The sequence below is a fragment of the Chanodichthys erythropterus genome, chromosome 6, assembly GCF_024489055.1.
Source record: "Chanodichthys erythropterus isolate Z2021 chromosome 6, ASM2448905v1, whole genome shotgun sequence".
NCBI lineage: Eukaryota > Metazoa > Chordata > Actinopteri > Cypriniformes > Xenocyprididae > Chanodichthys > Chanodichthys erythropterus.
In genome coordinates, this window is record NC_090226.1 from 7,691,968 (window position 1) to 7,711,148 (window position 19,181).

Below are 19,181 nucleotides of genomic sequence, written 5' to 3' on the forward strand. Positions count from 1 at the left end.
ATGGCGATATATAATGGTAAAAATTCATGTTTTCACGTTAACTTTTACATGTTAAAGTACCTATACGGATTATGTAGTCTACAAAATTTTATATAACATCTGATAGTGTTTTTCCCATGCAAGAAAACTGCAAATAGAACTCAAAAGATTTGCCATAACGCCTATTTCCTTTGAAAATGAGCTGTGGTCATTCTGTCGACAGATACCCATGTGCGTTTCATTAATGCTCTTCCACAGAAGAAAGGCCATATGAGAGCTCCTGCGATTAATACAACGCATACTTTTTACCAAATACATAAATAAATAAATATAATTCAATAAGATGTCCTCGCTCAGGTCTTTGTGAACATGTGTGGGTGATCCACAAACCCCCCACCTTATCAGCAGACATCCATCAAAAATCGCGAGGAGTGGGAGTGTAGTCCATTAGTGTGGATGCACAGCGCCGCCATGCGGATAGAATAGACTCTTCACAGATGCTCGGTCCTCTGTCGCTGATGAAGGAGGGACCAGACTTCTGTTCAAGCTGGGAGAAGCGCAGAGGAAACTTCTCCTGCAGCTTTTCTTCTCACTCACTCCCTTATTTTGGACTAATCTGATTTCTGCTTTACCTAGTTTGGAATGTATGCTTGATAACCCTAAACATAAATCAGCGCTCGAAAAGATCTTCAGATTTTCTGATCTTTGGTGGGTAAGTGCAGACTAACTTTTATGTAACTTTGGCAGTGCGTTTCTGTCTCTGATGAGTGGAAGTGTGGAAATGCTCAGGCACTTATGCTATCACTTTGTTGCATATTGTCCAGTTATTCAGTTAACTGTACATTCTCACCTGCTTCTTATATTTGCTGAAAAACAGTGAAAAGAATAGATGGGTTTTGCATGCTGTATTATTAGAGGTTTTTATAACTCTGTGCTGCATGCACTTATTCATGCTAGATGTCGTAGATTGTCTGCTGTTCTTCTGTTTATATTATGACTACAGCCTATATTTCATATTTCATATAGAACGGGCCTCAAATACCTGGTTATGGTGTAATCAGTATGATTAACAGACAGACCTTGAAAATCAAATGTAAATTTAATGTAAAATAACTTCTTTTTTTTTAATTTAAAAAATAAAATTTTTGTGTAATGCATATATAATATTTGCAACAATATATGCATCATAAATATTATATAAATACTTGATAATTCATAATGTCATTGGATCACCTGTGCTATTTGGATGTAAGCAGGAATAACACTGTGTCTAGAGGCAGAGGCCATATATATATAACCTATTAAACTATGCATATAGCAGATTGGCTCATTTGAATAAACGTGAAGGCCTAGATGAGATAATGGTTTCAAATAAAAAGTTTGAGTAAAACTGTACTAATTGTGGAATATTTATTCAACTAAACCCTCATATTAATCAGCTGTTTTAATGGAAGAAGCTTTCAGTAGTTAGTCTGAATTGGCATCTGACAAATAAGGTCCAGAGAGAAAATGACCTCAGATTAGTTTTCAACAGATCCTATTCAGAAAGCTAGCAAGTAATGTGATTGTGAGAAAAAAAGTTGTCTTACTTCAGGGGATGAATAGAGGCTCAGAAAGTCACGTTGAGTCATTTTTTTTATTATTGGAGACATTTGATGTACTAAACTGTACAATTGTTTGAATCTATTAATTCTAGTGATTTATATCTGACATGCGGATGAAAATCCACCACAGAAATCTCTATAAAATGTATATTTTTATTTAATCTTTATACAGTAATTGCAAAGACCCTGATTGGTCAGTTTTGACCAGCGCAGAGAAAAGTTACAGGCCGTCTGTTTGGTGCTTCAGCAGCAGCCTGGACAATAATTCACATGTGAATAATGACACTGAGAAACTTTATTAACCATTCCATTGAAAAAACAGTGAAAAGTTCAAATAACCTAGGATAATTATTATGGAGTCTATGGAGACAATTAGAAACAACTTCCGGTCAGCTAAGCCACGCCCTTATTTAAAGCTAATAGAGTACAACAGTCCCTGCCCCGCCCCCCTTTTCAGTGGCGGTGGTTCCGGATTTTTTTTTTTCATTCATTTTTCCTATAGGGATTTTGATATAGTCTTTGTTAAAGAATTATGAGCCATGAACCAAGGCAATCAGCAAAAAAAAAAAAAAAATCAAAACACAAAAAGTACAGGACTGAGTATGGCTTTAATAAGAGAAAGAACTACAATCCCATGAAGCATTGCAAATGGCATAGTCGAATTAAAAACAACATAAATATAGAACTATTCATTTAAAGATGTTGATTATATATAGATATTGTATGTCTATTGCAATATATCATTATTTAGCAACTTGTTAGCAACTTCCATTTTAAAAACTATTCAAAACTGGTGTGAACTTTGTGTAACATATGTCGTAGAATAAAACATGAAAGTCTCTTCAGGTAATGTTAATCATGACACTATTTTAATCCTAACTTAAAACTCCATTGGAAAACCCCATTTAAAATGTTATGCCTTGAAATGCTAAATTATTCTCTTCTGGAGTTTAGGACTACAAACTGAACAGATCTATTGTCATTTGACAACATTCAGAAACATGCGCAAGCTCTTATTCTACTGACAGTTGATGAATCTCTGGCTCCTGTATTTATACATATTGGAAGCAAATACATGGACTTGTACCTCGAATAATATGATAGCTAATTTCCAAAAGGATTTTTCCAAATTGAATTTGAAGTGGATTTGAATTGAGGAAGCAGACAGGAACTAGAACTAAAATTCGAATTCATTTAAGTAGATAATAATAGTAATGTGGCGACCAGGGCGGGCGAGAGCCGTGAGGGAACGGCGCGAGGCCGGTGACGCGAGTGATAATGAGCATCACCGGCCTCGCGCCGTTCCCTCGCGGCTCTCGCCGCCCTGCTCGTCACAAATAATAATAAATATAAATTCGCAATGGCGCTATATGTTGGTGTGCTGACCACGAGGCTATCGGCACCAACAATACAAGTAATTTTTAATAAGAAAAATGAAAGTTTGTCAAGAAGACAAACTTTGAATGTTGTAGAAGAACACTTCATTTCCCAGAATGCCATTGGCATCTTCCTGTCTTTCAATTTTCAAAACTTCCTATGGGTGTGGCTAAGTACTTTTTCCATTTGTCACTTAACTCTGAGCATTTATAATGGCATTTCTATATTATATTTGACACAAATCCAATAATTAAAAAAAAAAAAATCTCTTAAAGAATGTTCACAATGAAAATTACCCCAAGCTTTACTCACCCTCAAGCCATCCAAGGTGTACATGACTTTCTTGTTTCAGCTGAATACAGTCAGAGTTATGTAAATAAACACCCTGACGCTTTGAACAGGGTCACGAGTTTAAAAACTCAAGATCCATCCATCATAAACGTACTCCACTTGGGTCCGGGGGTAAAGGCCTTCTGAAACGAAGCGATGCATCTGTGTAAGAAAAATACCCATATTTAACACGTTATAAAGTAAAATAAATAGCTTCTGGCCAAACTGCCATACGGATTCTAAAGCGTAACTTACGCGTAACTTTTTAATATAACTTTGATTGTATTTGTCTGAAAGAAGAATACACATACTAACCTAGGATGGATCGAGAATGAGTAAATCATGGGGTAATTTTTTTTATTTCAAAACTAATCCTTTAATAATTTATTAATAAATTAAATATTGATTGTTTGACCAGTTAAGCTGTTTGTATGCCTCTAGTACTGGTGGATAATGCTGATGCAAAAGATACATTATGTGAAACTGAATTTATATAGATTGTTAGTTCATAATTTCATGAATGTGCATCAGAGTACTTTAATTTAAAGTGGTAAAACAGTCACATTCCCCAATTTCTGGCACTGCAGAGACATATTTTACCCTCTTGTAAAAGTCCTTATGCTTTATAAATGGTCCTGCTAGAAGATAACAGATGTTGTGATCATGGTCAACACATCCTGTTTACTTGTCTTTTTAGGAAGGAGAATGAGGATGATGAGACTATCTATCCTCCTCCTTTTGTTTGTGGGCGATCACACACTGGGCCAGGTTCCAGTCAGCTCTTCTTGCGCAAGTGAGTATTCTTTGAATGCATTATTTCTATGCTCATTACACTTTTGATTAATTTAATACATATATGTTTTATTTTACAATATAGATAGACAGATTAAATTGATCAAAAGTGACATTTAGTGATTCCAAAATATTTTTCAAATAAATGTTGTTCTTTTGAACATCAGAATTTCATCAAAGAATAGAAATGTATGACGGGTTACACAAAAATATTAAGCCAACTGTTTACATCATTAATAATAAGAAGAAATATTTCAAATCAGCATATTAGAATAATTTCTAAAGGACATTGAAGACTGGTGTGATGATGCTGAAAATTCAGCTCTGCATAATAATACTAAATTAAATTTGACAGTATATTTAAAAAGATAACAGTTATTTTAAATTGTAATAATATTTCACAATATTAACGTTTTTACAGTATTTGTGATCAAATAAATGCAGCCTTGGTGAGCATAAGAATCTTATTTCAAAAACATTAAAAATCCTGCACTGTAAAAAATGACCGTGATTTTAACAGTAAAAGACTGTAAAAATGCTGCAGTGAAAAACTGTCAGTTGTTTTACAGAAAGTTTCCGTACTATATACGGTGAATAACTGTAATATATCTAACGGTACATTTAATGTAATTTTATGGTGAAATACCGCTAAATTCAGTTTTTGGAAGTGAAAAATAACAATTTATTGTAAAATTTACAGTGAAAAACTGTAAATTGACATTCCCACAATTCCCTGCGTGACACTTCACATTTGATATATTTTCGTTGAAATAACTCTGTTTCTTCTTAGTTTTTCTCATTTTTTTCAAATCAGTTATGTACATTAGGGTTTTATGTTACATCTAATGTTGTTAAATTAATGTTTATTGCATTTTTACATTTTCATGCATGTTACCATGATGGTGTTTTGATGGTGTATTAGTGTTGTCCTTCTCAGCTTGTGGAAAATCTGCTTGTGATGAACTTTGATTCATCATGTGACTCTCATCACCACTGTGTTTGGTGACTGTCAGTGTATTATAAAGGTACAAAACAGATATTAGTACTTCATTAGGTTGGTAAATTAATATTATATCAGTTAATGAAATATGTTATTTTACCGTAAATTTAACAGATTTTTTTTTTTTTACGTTGCTACTGTATTTTTTACGGTAAAGTTCTGGCAACCACAGCTGCTGTTTTTTACTGTAAATTTTACTGGGATTTTTTTTACAGTGTGCCATATTAAAAATGTCTTCACTGTCACTTGTGAATAATTTCTGGACCATTGCTGAATAAAAGTATTAATTTCTTTAAAAAAAAATCTTTGACTAATAGAAAGTTAAAAAAACAGCATTTATTTGTAGTATGAATATTTTGCATACCTACTCTTACTTGTGTAAAGCATGCGTGCTGAATAAAAGTATTCATTTCTAAAATAAAAAAGACCCCATACTAACAAATATATGTCGTTTTAGTAACATATGTTGCTATGTATGTTCTGTCCCTCCAGAACAGATCGAATGCCCAATCGACTTGTACTTTGTCATCGACACATCTGAGACCATAGCGCTGCAGGAGAACCCACCGGGCAGCTTGGTAGAGAGCATCAAAAGGTTTACCACTACCTTTGCTAGGAAACTAGAAGACGTTAATTACAGAGGTTCGGTTCAGATCAGCTGGTCTGTAGGAGGCCTTCACTTCTCCCAGAAGCAGGAGATCATCAGCGCAATCACCAATAAAGATGAATTCATCAGGAAGCTCCAACCGATCACATACTTGGGCAAGGGCACTTATATTGACTGCGCCATCACCAACATGACCCAACAACTCGTCCGATTTCCATCCAAACCCAATGCCAAGCGCTTTGCGGTGGTCATCACCGATGGTCATGTGACAGGAAACCCATGTGGTGGGATAAAAGTGGCGGCGGAACGAGCACGGGATGAGTCAATTAAGATCTTCGCTGTCGCATCGTCCAGGAACCTGGAGGAGACGGGACTCAGGGAGATTGCTAACTCTCCCGCTGGAGTTTTTCGGGATAAATTCATGGCGGTTGATCTCACAGGAGTGCGGCCTGTCATAGTGACATCAACAATTGACCGCATTTTTAACACAATGGTAGTGCAATGCCTTTTATACCTTTCTTTTGAGTATTCAGTGGCATAATAATCTGATATGAAAACTCATTTTAAGACAACAGAAGTTTTAGACATGATTTAGTATTTTATTCATTTTTCTTTGGTCTTGTTCTCTCTTACAGCTTCATCTGGCTTATCAAGAGGTGAGATCCACATCCTTTTTTTTTTCATTGGGTGCCAACATGTTGAATCACTTTCCTCAGCGCTGTCACTACATTCTTAAAAATAGAAGAGCCATTTTTGGGTTCCACAAAGAACCTTTCAGTGAACAGTTCTTCAAAGAACCATATTTTTCAGCTTTTCCCCACTAAATAGAACCTTTTGTGCAATGGAAAGGTTCAATGAATGTTAAAGGATCTTCATGGTACCATCAATGCCAATGTCTGATAAGTCTACAAAGGATTTCTGTCTTTCTCCCAGAAAAATCTAATCTAATTTGTTTAAAGCATTTGGACTTTATTGTCCTTCATCAAATAAGTGAGGAAACATCTCAAAAAATGGAAAATATCTTACATTGTATTAGATTTCTTACTCAATTTCATTATAATGTTCCAGTGCTACTCTGCTAAATGTTTGGAGACTCCAGGACCTCCAGGTCCATCAGGACACAGGGGACAGAAAGTGAGTCTCAAAATCTCAAATGAATCTCAAAAAACACAAGTAAAAATCTTTACTAACAACTAATTTCACTACTGTTTAACACTTCATCTGGTGCCTTGATTATTACAGGGAGCTAAAGGAGATAACGGTGACCCTGGCCCTAAAGGTCAAAGAGGACGTCCTGTGAGTACAAAACACTTCCCATGAAAGCATTTGGTAAAATACTGCATTTCAACCAAAGACTATACTAAATCATATTTGTATTCAGTGAAGCTCTTACACCAGTGCTATTTGTATTAACTCTTGTCAAAACCTACAGGGAGATCCAGGTATTGAAGGACCCATTGGACATCCTGGACCTAAAGTAAGTTCTTCACATTCCTCATGTGCAATAAAATGTCTAGTCATAGACCAATATATATCAGTCAGACCAATTAATCTGCACATATTTGGCTATTTTGACATTATTGGCATTAAATGGTAACCATATTTGCTTAACTGATTACCAGAAAGGAAGGCTCAGACAGCCTTGACAATATGTCATTTATTTTTAGTGGTTTTTAAGTAAACATTCTGTTAAATTCTCAGTTCAGCGTTTCATTTTAAATTTTGTGAACATCTAATTAGCTGTCATTGCATTAAATTGTGCATACGTCAGCCTTATGATGCTCGAAATGTCCAATTTACTAGTTGTAACCACCTTACTGTTTCTTTTTCTTGTTTAGGGAGAGCCTGGTATCAAAGGAGAAAAGGTATGACTTTTCTAATAAATATCTGATAAATATAGTTGGCATATTGATAATGCACCAAAAACTTATATGGAAATAATCTGTTTTTAGGGAGAAATCGGAGCACAAGGGAAAAAGGTAAGTTCCTCATAACATTTACTTTTCACTTTATATTTTCTCTGAATACAGAATCTTACATGCTGCATGTATTTTTAAATAATTATAAGACATTTTTATTCTAACAGGGTGTTGCAGGAATAGCTGGCCGCAATGGAACGGATGGGCAGAAGGTTAGTTATGGTAAAAGTGGGGTAGACTCAGTGGCGTAGCGTACGGGCACGCACTGCGGGGGGGCCCCGCGTGTTGTTATATCCGTTGTCGAGGGGAACGTGATTTCTACCTGAGGGGGACCAACAACCAACCCCCCACACCACACACACACCCCCCCTCTCCGGAACGCGATTACAACCGGAACCACTGAACACGATTTCTACTGAGCGGAGCCACGGACTTGAGGTTCATGTGGAGGCCCGCAGATTTGCGCTACGCCACTGGGTAGACTCAAAGTGAAGTTTGGATAACACATCATTAGACTGTCAAAAAATACATTGAAATAAATAATAAAAAATTTACAAATAAAATACAAATGTCTGTTTTTTAACAGGGAAAAATCGGCAGGATCGGTGCTCCTGGCTGCAAAGGTGACCCAGGTGACAAGGTATGTGAGTCTATTCTTTTGAATATCTGTTACTTGAGTTATACTAGTCAATTAATGAATGTGCCTTTCACAGGGTCCTGATGGCTATCCTGGAGATGTTGGAGAATCTGGCCTTCCAGGGACTCTGGGAGAAAAGGTACCTGATAAATTAGAGAAAAAATAAGAACTTGACATTTAAAGGTAGGGTAGGCAATTTTGGACAGGCTAGCAATAGCAAGCTAGCTTTAAAAGCATAAGATCACACCCTCCCACCCTTCAGAGTGTTCTCCAAAGCCACGCCTCCTTCAAAACACAGGAACACACACAGCAGTGTCCACAAAGTGTCAAGAGACGAGAGACGGTGTTAAATTACCTCACGTCTCAAAGTACATATCATTATAATAATAAATAAAACGTAAACAACTTACAGAGCTCTAGTTGTACCACCTGACTGCTGCAGATTTATTTCGCCGTTGACAGTGTTGACATACTAGAAACATAAATCTGAGTCTGAGAACTTGAACAGTTCTGGGTAGAAGGTCACAGGTACGGAGTATAAGCTTGTTGTTTTAAGATTGAGGAGGAACTGTAAAAGCCGGATGCTGTTTATTTTGCATAGCCTTGCGCTGATGAGATGTGATGTCTGCACGAGCAGGGTGTGCGGAGGTATGGCAGGTAGGACATCCTATCATTGCATTCGGACTGAATTCAATGATTGGATGACATTTTTTTTTGGTCCTGTGACTTCCACAGAAGATATATATATATATATATATATATATATATATATATATATATATATATATATATATATATATATATATATACATACATATTTTAATATTTAGACCACTTCTATTATTGATTGCTATCAGGATGTGAAGAGAGTTTCAACCAGTATAACAAATTGCCTACCCTACCTTTAAAAGCCATTAATTAGGCATATTACTTTGAGGTGTCATGGTTTTTCACTTTGTTCTCAGGGTGATCCAGGTCGTCCAGGAAGACCAGGTCCACTCGGCCCAGCTGGAGATCCTGGACCCAAAGTAAGATCTCATAAACACAAAGATTACATTAATATTGCCTATCCATCATTTTGTAATGTATTGTAATGTAGCACTGACACCCCCTACAGGGAGAGAGAGGAAGCCCTGGATCTCCTGGATTTCCTGGCCAGAAAGGATCTCCTGTATGTATTTGTTTTGGCCTTACTGTAATGTTGTTATTTTCATTTTAACACTCTAAATCAATTTTGATTTGATGTTATAGGAAACTTTCCTTTTATTTTATAGGGGACAGCTGGAGGACTTGGACCTAAAGGCGACGCTGTGAGGAATAGTTTTTGGACATGTAAAACTACAATAGGTTGACCTGTGTCAGAATTGTAATATTTACCATTGCATTTTTAGGGAAGAAGAGGAGACTTTGGACCTAAAGGCAGCACTGGACCTAATGGGCCAAAAGGAGACAAGGTCAGTGTTTTGGTTCACTGAAAATTATATAAAAAAGGTGTTAAATAGCTCTTTTTCTGTTGTAAACTCAGATTGCATGAGGGGAGACTTTAATGTTATAAATATTTTATCAATGTCCTAGATGATTAATTTAAATATTTATAATGTTTCACAGGGTGAACCAGGTCCTGAGGGACCCAGGGGTCTCGCAGGAGAAGTTGGCAGCAAAGGAACCAAGGTAATTTGGTGATTTTGTGATCTGGTTGCTTAAAAACTGAAAAAATATGATTTGTTATTGATTTTAAGGTGGATGTAGTTTAAAAAAATAATAAAATAAATTGGGGCTGTTGTTTTTAACTTTTAGGGTGATAACGGACTTCCAGGACCAAGAGGCCCACCAGGAGCTCCTGGAGAACCAGGCAGAAATGTAAAAAAAATACATAATTTTCTCTTGTTAAATAAAAAAAATGTCAAGTCATGTTTGCCAGCTGTCTCACAGTACTCATTGGCTGAAAGTGACCGAAAACCAAAGGCAGCTGCCTTCTTGTATCATTGCCCAGTCATATGATGAACTTATTTAGCTAGAATTGGTAATGAACGTAATATCTCCATTATAGGGTTCCCAAGGTGACCCAGGTGATTCTGGCCCTAGAGGTGATCCCGGTCCCCCAGGACCAAAGGTACATCACACACACAAAAAAAATCTAATGGTTTAAAAATGGTGATTTTACAATGCTTGTCTATTATAAAAACAAGATGTTGTTTCTCTTGCCATAGGGTGATTCTGGCAGACCTGGGTTCAGCTATCCTGGACCAAGAGGACCTACGGTACTGTAATTAGTTAAATTTGTGGTAACACATATTCACTATTAACTATGACTTTTCCCTCAATAAACTCCTAGTTAGTAAGGTAGTTGTTGTAATGGTTAAGTTCAGGTGTTGGGTAGGATTAAGGGATGTAAAATATGTGCTTAATAAGTACTAATAAGCATCCAGTATGCAGGCTAGTAAGCAACTAGTTAAAAAGTTGTACTGATACTGAAAGTTATTTCAGTTCACAGAGCTTTAGATTACGTTATTTTGTAATATAAACAAATTTTCAAAGCCATTTACAATATATCTAATTATTTCTGCCAAATGTTTATATATTATATAATATATATTTGTTCTACAGGGTGACAGGGGTGATAAAGGTACACCTGGACCCAGAGGAAGTAGAGGAGACTGCGGACCAAAGGGCGACCCAGGTCTAAAGGGAACTTCAGGAGAGCCAGTGAGCAAATTGACTCATTTTAGCTGCACGTTAGCTATTCAGAAATTTTCTCAAAAGTCAGCATGAAACAGAAGTTGTGATAGTCTCTATTGTGATGTATATGTAAGTTAAAGGATTAGTTCACTTTAAAATGAAAATAACCCCAAGCTTTTTTCATAAGTTGAATATGGAAGGCGTAAGATGTAGTATAAGCTTTTTGAACTGCGAGAGGCGTTACAAATTCTTCGTAAGTCGAATACAGAAGGCCGTCCGGAAGCTAGATATTTTACTTCATAACTTGTTAAATATGGATATTTTTCTTACACAAACGCATCACTTCACTTCAGAAGGCCGTTATTAGCCCCCTGAGCCGTGTGGAGTACGTTTATGATGGATGGATGCACTTTCTTGAGATTCATACTTGTTGGTCCTGTTCACTGGCATTATAAACCCTGGACGCATAAGGATATTTATTAATATAACTCAGATTGTGTTCATCAGAAAGAAGAAAGTCATACACACCTAGGATGGCTTGAGGGTGAGTAAATATTGGGGTAATTTTCATTTTAAAGTGAACTAATCCTTTAACTGTTTCTCGAACAAGACAAAATGTAGGACGGCACTTGATTTTTGTTTCATCCATCGAGAATTGATTAGATGATTGGATAGTTGTGGTTTGCTATTGGCCGATTTCATGTGAGAGACAGGTTGTCCTACCTCACTCCAGTATAAACGTCATCAGAGAAGAGAAGTTATTTTGATTAAAGATTGGATAAATCCTTTATAATAAAAACTGCAATATTCCATTAATAAAAAAAAAATTGTCAATTTTTATATATATATATATATATATATATATATATATATATATATATATATATATATATATATTTAAATATATATCAATAATATTTCTTCATTGTGTTTCAGGGAGAGCCCGGACCCCCAGGAGAGCCTGGACAAAGAGGGCCTAGAGGAGATGGAGGAAGAGATGTAGGCTTAATTTTTTGTGCATATAAAGGATGGGATATTTGATCTATTCAGTCACAGAAAAGAGCTTAAACAACAGTAAATGGCAACATCAGTGCAATTTATGTGAATTTGGTATTAAATGATTTTAAATTATGTCCTTAACAGGGTGACCCTGGACCAGAGGGAGATCCTGGCCTTACTGTGAGCATTAAAATTCAGTTTTTGTAATTAAATAGCACATAATTACATCAAGGATGAATGTTGAATACATTTTTTCAGGAATGTGATGTCATGAACTACATCAGAGAGACCTGTGGATGCTGTGGTAAGATTCTTATAACTTTTCAGAAGAAATTAATTGATTGCTACAGTATATTTGCTTTTGTTACACAATTTTCTTGTTCGTTTCAGATTGTGAAAAGAGATGCGGTGCCCTGGATATTGTGTTTGTGATTGACAGCTCTGAGAGTGTAGGGTTGACCAACTTCACCCTGGAGAAGAACTTCGTGATCAATACCATCAACAGACTGGGCTCAATAGCAAAAGATCCCAGTTCTGAAACAGGTAAAATTAGATTTTAAATACAATTAGTAGCAATGTAGAAGTGGTTTAATTTAAACTAACAAAATTTGTATTTGCTAAATTTCTCAGGAACTCGAGTCGGCGTTGTCCAGTACAGTCACAACGGAACATTCCAGGCAATTCGCCTCAACGACTCCAAGATCGACTCTATGGCCGCCTTCAAAGATGCTGTGAAGAAGCTTGAGTGGATCGCTGGAGGAACGTGGACACCTTCTGCCCTGAAGTTCGCCTACGATAACCTGATTCGTGACAGCCGTCGTGCGAAGGCTAACGTCACAGTGGTTGTGATCACAGACGGCCGGTATGACCCCCGTGATGACGACAAACTGCTCAATTACCTCTGCACGGACACCAGCATTGACGTGAATGCCATCGGTATTGGTGACATGTTCGACCAGCCGGAAGAGAATGAAAGCCTGAAGTCCATCGCTTGCAGAAAAGATGGAAGGGTCATGGGCATGAGGCGTTTCGCCGACCTGGTTGCAGAGGATTTCATCGATAGGATTGAGACCGTACTTTGCCCAGGTGAGTCATGTGACCTGGCCTGACTTTACAATGTTTTTAGCATGCTGTCTTGATATCCAAAATTATAAAAATAGAGCTTTCTTTTCATTACTTTTCTTTATATGTTTTAGATCCAGTGATCGTTTGCCCAGATCTTCCATGTAAAAGTGGTGAGTGTTCTTTCCTAATCTGTCCTTACCACTGATATCTATATATAAATGAACGCAATGAGGCAATCCAGTCTTTTAAATAGATCAGTGGTCCATGAGCAAAAGATGAAGGTTCCTAATTTGTAAAAAATAAATTCTACATGTTTTTGTTTTAGCTAAGTCAGTGTAGCCCAAATATACCTACATCTTATTATTTTCTTCTTTACCTTCTTGTTTTTAAATGTCCTTTTTCACAGGGTTTGAATGGGTTTAAATAGAAGCTATGTACTCTATGCATACAATCAGTGTTATTTTAGTATTATTGTACTGTTATAGTATTTATTCATATTTTTAATTAATTTTTGTTTTGATATTTTCATGTTTTATTTCAGTTTTAGTAATTTTGTTGTACTATCACCATTTTTATTAGTTTTTTTATTTTATTTTGTTGTGCTATCACCATTTTTATTAGTTTTTTAAATATTTCTATTTAGATTTAATTTTTTTTTTTCAGTTTCAGATTTTGTATTTTTTAATACTTTAAAAATGTATTTGTTTCAGTTTGTCATCTAATATTTTATAACATTTATTATTTAATTATATTTATTTATATAATTTTGTCATCTAACATTTTATTTTATTTTATTTTATTTTATTTTATTTTATTTTATTTTATTTTATTTTATTTTATTTTATTTTATTTTATTTTATTTTATTTTATTTTATTTTATTTTATTTTATTTTATTTTATTTTATTTACCAAAAACGATTTTTAATTGTTTTAGTTACCAATAACAACACTGCATACAATATTATTCATGGCCAATTATTGGATGACATTATATATATATATATATATATATATATATATATATATATATATATATATATATATATATATATATATATATATGAAGCCATATTAATGATGTTTTCTCTGCAAAATAATAAAATGCACAGAACTGTCCAGATTTGGACTAGTATTAGTAAATAATCATCATATTCATGAAGGTCATTTTTATACATTAACGGTTTAGTACACATAACAAATGTTATACATTTGTTAGGTTATGCATCTCAAATGTATATGTAATGAATGTTAAGCATACATTTGTTATGTGTGATGACCAGCCCAGTCTCACAAGGGAAATGTCACTGTAGCGCCGTTTGCAGAAACTAAAAATTGCATTGGAAACTTTTTCACCTTGTTTCGATTCTATAAAGAATGTTAAGTACAAAGTTGCTGTTGTACAAATGCTCAAAAAATTGTGGTTATAAAGTTCTTTTTTCCTTTTTTCTTTTTTTTAAAAAGTACTTTTATTCAGTAAGGGTGCATTAAATTGATCAAAAGTGACAGGAAAGACATTTATAATGTTACAAAAATTTCTATTTCAAATAAATGTTCTTTTTTCCTCAGAAAATCCTCAGAAATCATGGTTTTCACAAAAATATTAAGCACACAAATGTTTTCAACACTGATAACAATAAGAAATGTTTCTTGAGCAGCAAATCATCATATTTGAATGATTTCTGAAGGATCATGTGACACTGAAGACTGGAGTAATGATGCTTTGTCATCACAGGAATAAGTTACATTTTAAAATATATTAAAATAGAAAACAGTTATTTTGAATTATAAGAATATTACTGTTTGTACTGTATTTTTGATCAAATAAATGCAGTCCTGGTGAGCTTAAGAGACTTCTTTCAAAAACAAGTACAAATGTTCAATACCTATAATAATCAGATTAATTTACTGTATAGTAAATAAGCAGTTTGACCAGTTAATATGGATTTTTTTTTTTTTATGTATTCTTTGAATGACATACACATTTGTACAGTATCAAACTACTACCAAGCAACTAAAATCATACATGAAATCAATATTAAAAGAATTCCTCATGGAATTAATTAACAAATCATGTGAAAATACATTAAAGGATAACAGAGGCTGCAGGAATCCACCGAACTGAGGGAAAAAAGTTATCTGAAGATTTTAGTGGAGTGTAAACAGTCATTGAGTGACATTTCCTTTTGAGCATGCCAGCTAATCGCACAATAATCAGCGCACAAAAATCTCAAATCAATCAAAACAGCATCTAAAGGGAGCCAGTTGCTAGGAGGCCCCTAAAACTATTGTTTCAACACTCACTTGCAGATGATGCCCTTGCAGAGGAGTGGAAGGACAGTCCCATCCCAACCACTGTACTAAGCATCTCAGACTTAATGAACAATCTACAAGAGGCCAAACACCCTGATATCTACACCAAGGCTGTAGCTACATTGGCTTACGCAGCCCAGATGGCTAAACTGACCCCTGAACCTGACAAACAGAGATGGACTGATCTGTTCATTGACTCGTTTAGATTAATCTATTCTGAGATGGGAGACCCAAACAAAGCTCTTGGCTTGTGTTAGGAAGCATGGGATTGGGCATTTCCAAAAAAAATTAATTGATAGCTTGACTAAAAGGATATAGTAGGAAGCACTTGGCCTCGCTGTAGAATTGTGCTTAATAAGGACAGTTAAGTAAAAAGCTAGCTGGTCTATGCATGAATGTAGTATTTGCGTTAATAATAATCGAATGCAGTTGCTAATACCTCTCTTAAAGATGCAATTTGCACGAAACTAGCATGTTAGCATCATGGCTAGTTAACAACCACTTATAATTCTTTGCTAACCTCTGCTAAAAGCAATTCCCTGCTACAAAAATGTGAAATGGCAAACTTTGCCTCTTGACATCGACGCCTGCTGCGCTGTAATAATTGTTTGCATTCAAATTTGCAAATGAAGAGAATTTTTCAACACTTTGCTTGCATAGCATGCTATCTTTAGCTTACCCTAATTTGAAATTTGAAATCCTCAGGGTTTCTAGGATTTGAAGAGATTTTTTTGAATGATTTTTAGCACAAAAAAATCTGGAAAAAATAATTTACTCATCCTCTTGTTGTTCCAAACCTATATGAATTTCTTTCTACTATGGAAAACAAAAGGAAATTAATTAAAAAGTAAGCTTTTCCATACAATAAAAACATATAGTGACCAAGGGCTGTCGAGCTCCTGAAAGGAAAATAACTCCATAAAATTAGTACATGGAAAGAAAGTCATACAGGTTTGGAATAACACGCAATGATGACAGAATGTTCATTTTTGGTTGATCTATTCCTTTAAAGCATCTGTACAATTAATTTTGATAATACTCATATCAGTTTTGCACTTTGCACAATAAGACTGAGTTTTCAAGCCATGTAGATTCTCATAGGTTGGTGAAATATCTATGAAGATTTTTAGTGCTGATTTACCATTGTCGACCTTCAAATGCCCATTATATTATAGACAAATAATTTGTATGATGATCAATTGAGAAAATTGCTTTACCATTGTTATAGTATTCAGGTTTCAAAAAGTATTTCAACAATGTTTATTTTTAAATTTAAGTATATTTTCTAAATAATTGCCCCTAGAATTAATGTGATTTTTAGGCAACAGGTAACTTTAGAGAGTATATAATTCTTAAAGCATGTATGTGCAATGGCAGTTCAGTCATACTTTTTTGTAGGCTCCTTATATAAATGTTAATGGCCATTTATGTGACATATATTGCATGATTGATGATTATCTCAGTGATTTTTTTTTTTTTTTTTTTTGGTGAAATACATATGAATGTGAATTAGCCAACTGTGAGTGAAAAAAAAAAAAGATGTCTGAGATATATGGACTATGCACAATTCAGTGAGAATATTTTTTTCAGTCTGCCATTATGGTAAATAATGAGATTTTTCTTGGTGATACAAAATTATGTAAATTTAGTAGCAAGTATTATATATATATGACACTGTATATCAGAAATGTGCAATGAAAAAATGGCAAGCTATTGGACTGCAAGAAATGCAACTTGAATTATTTGTAACAAATAAATATCTTTAGCAATGAAATTCATGTTAGGTTTACTTACTCTTAAATTAACTTTATCATCTCAATTTAACTTTGTACAATTAGTAATAATAATAAAAAAATGGTGCATCCGAAATTGCATACTGAGTTGGTACTACATTTGAATTTACTTCGCAACCGTTACTACATTCTATTTAAAGTACATTCTGTACAGTATACACATGGGAAGTATGAATGAAATGACATCCGCCATTTTGTATTGTCACATGACCTACCAGCTTCAGTTGCGTCGCTTCACTGCAATTCATAAATCCTCTCCCATGGCCTCATGGGATAGTAAAGTGTCCATCGAATGCGCACTTAAAAAACTCAGCCGAAGTAGTAGGTCATCTGGGTACTTTTCGCCTTTCACATACTGTATAATAGGGAAGTATTCGATTTCGGATGCCTTAGGATTTTTTTATTGGTTCAATTCAAGATTGAAGTACCACCTAAATCCAAAGCATGGCAACCTAGATAATCATTGCTGTTTTTGTATTTTATAGAGCCAGCCGTAGCCAACTGCATCCAGAGGCCTGTTGATCTCATCTTTATGCTGGATGGCTCGGAGCGCATGGGTCAGGAGAATTTCCGCTATGCACGCGAGTTCGTGGAGAGCGTCGCTAACCGTCTGACCCTAGCCCGGGGAGATGACGATGAACGTAACGCCAGGGTGGCTCTTCTGCAGTATGGCGATGAAAACCAACACCAACTGGCTTTCAAACTTACCAACAACTTCACCGTCATCTCTGACGGCCTGGCCAGCATGAGGTACCTGGATTCTACTTCCAATGTGGGAAGTGGTATTATCTACGCCATCAACAACATTGTCACTGCCAGAGGCACCCGACTGGCCAGACGAAATGCAGAGCTGTCGATTGTCTTCATCACTGACGGGGTGACCAGCAACAAGAACCTGGAGGAAGGCATTAGCGCGATGCGCAGGGCAGAGGGCGTTCCCACAGTGATTGCCATGGGCAGCGACGTCGACAAGGAAATCCTGGCGAAGCTTTCGCTTGGAGACCAGACGGCCATTTTCAGGGGTCAGGATTTTGCCCATTTAAACAAAGCCAGCTTCTTTGAGCGATTCGTTCGGTGGATCTGCTGAGGGGTTGGGTGGGTTTTTAGTAAAGAGGGGGATTGGAGTGTCATAGGGTTCAGTATAATGGTTAGAGTAGAATGGATCTAAATTTATGCAATTCAAGCAAAAGAGGTAAAAATGGTTTGTTATGCATATCATAACTGAAATGACAACTTAGGAAGACCTTAGAAAGAATGCAACTCTGTCATTAGCCTGAACTCAATGATGCACCAGTGGAAATGGGTTGTGGGTACAGGAAGACACTGCATTAAAACCAAGAAGTCAAGTTACTAGTAACACTCCAAAGAATATGTACTGAATGTGTATTTTGACAAAGTTGCAATTGTAGTTTTTTATTTCTGTATTTTTTTATTTTTTTTTTGCTGAAAGCCCTCTAACTGAATTTGTGTTTTACAGTATATATTCCTCTACACAAGGTGCTAAACCAGAGTAAGACTGGAGTTTTTCCTGCATATCATTATCAGATGCACATTGGTAAAAAAAAAGTGCACTAATTCAGGGGTACAAGAATTCAACAAATACACTTGCCACATTCATTCTGTGTCATTCACTTAGGATACCTATATATCTAAAAAACATTGTTTAAGCCATTGACTTAAAAAGGGCCTGCAGTAGCTAAAATAAATCTATTTCACCTTCCACAGCACATGCAATCTTGATCCAACACATGCTTAGGAGTCCAGTGTTTCAGATTAAACATTTACTTATAGTGAAATATAGGTTTCTTCACCTACATTTTAATGCAAAGAATAATTATTAGACTATTATTAGCACTGTAAACAGTCATTTAATTCGAAGAACCAAAAATTAACATTTGAATATTTGACATGCTGTTGGACACTTGAATGATTATTTCCATTGTTGCTGTCAAACTTAAATTTTAGTACAATAAATCAAGCTGTGGTAACACAACTGAGGTCTCTGTGGTTTTTGTTCAAGATACAATATTATTTCAATGTCTGTTCTATTATACGCTCTATATTATGTAATATAGAAGCAGCATTCTGTA

General features: G+C 35.4%; 1 protein-coding gene across 2 annotated transcripts; it reads left to right on the forward strand.

The window, feature by feature from the left end:
• The first annotated feature begins 532 nt into the window (after positions 1-532).
• col6a2 (collagen, type VI, alpha 2) lies at positions 533-19,076 on the forward strand. Of its 2 annotated transcripts, none has more exons than XM_067387943.1 (28): positions 533-691; positions 3,988-4,083; positions 5,575-6,182; positions 6,325-6,345; positions 6,758-6,823; positions 6,932-6,985; positions 7,122-7,166; positions 7,528-7,554; positions 7,642-7,668; positions 7,776-7,820; positions 8,195-8,248; positions 8,322-8,384; positions 9,211-9,273; positions 9,363-9,416; positions 9,520-9,555; positions 9,637-9,699; positions 9,854-9,916; positions 10,043-10,105; positions 10,296-10,358; positions 10,456-10,506; positions 10,853-10,951; positions 11,861-11,923; positions 12,068-12,103; positions 12,182-12,227; positions 12,314-12,466; positions 12,554-13,009; positions 13,120-13,158; positions 17,577-19,076. In XM_067387943.1, exons 2-28 carry the CDS (start codon positions 3,996-3,998, stop codon positions 18,176-18,178), a joined length of 3,048 nt encoding a protein of 1,015 aa, XP_067244044.1. In that variant the 5' UTR covers positions 533-691; positions 3,988-3,995; the 3' UTR covers positions 18,179-19,076. The 2 variants fall into 2 exon arrangements, with proteins under 2 accessions (XP_067244044.1, XP_067244045.1); XM_067387944.1 differs by having other exon boundaries at positions 533-687.
• Positions 19,077-19,181: the final 105 nt, after the last annotated feature.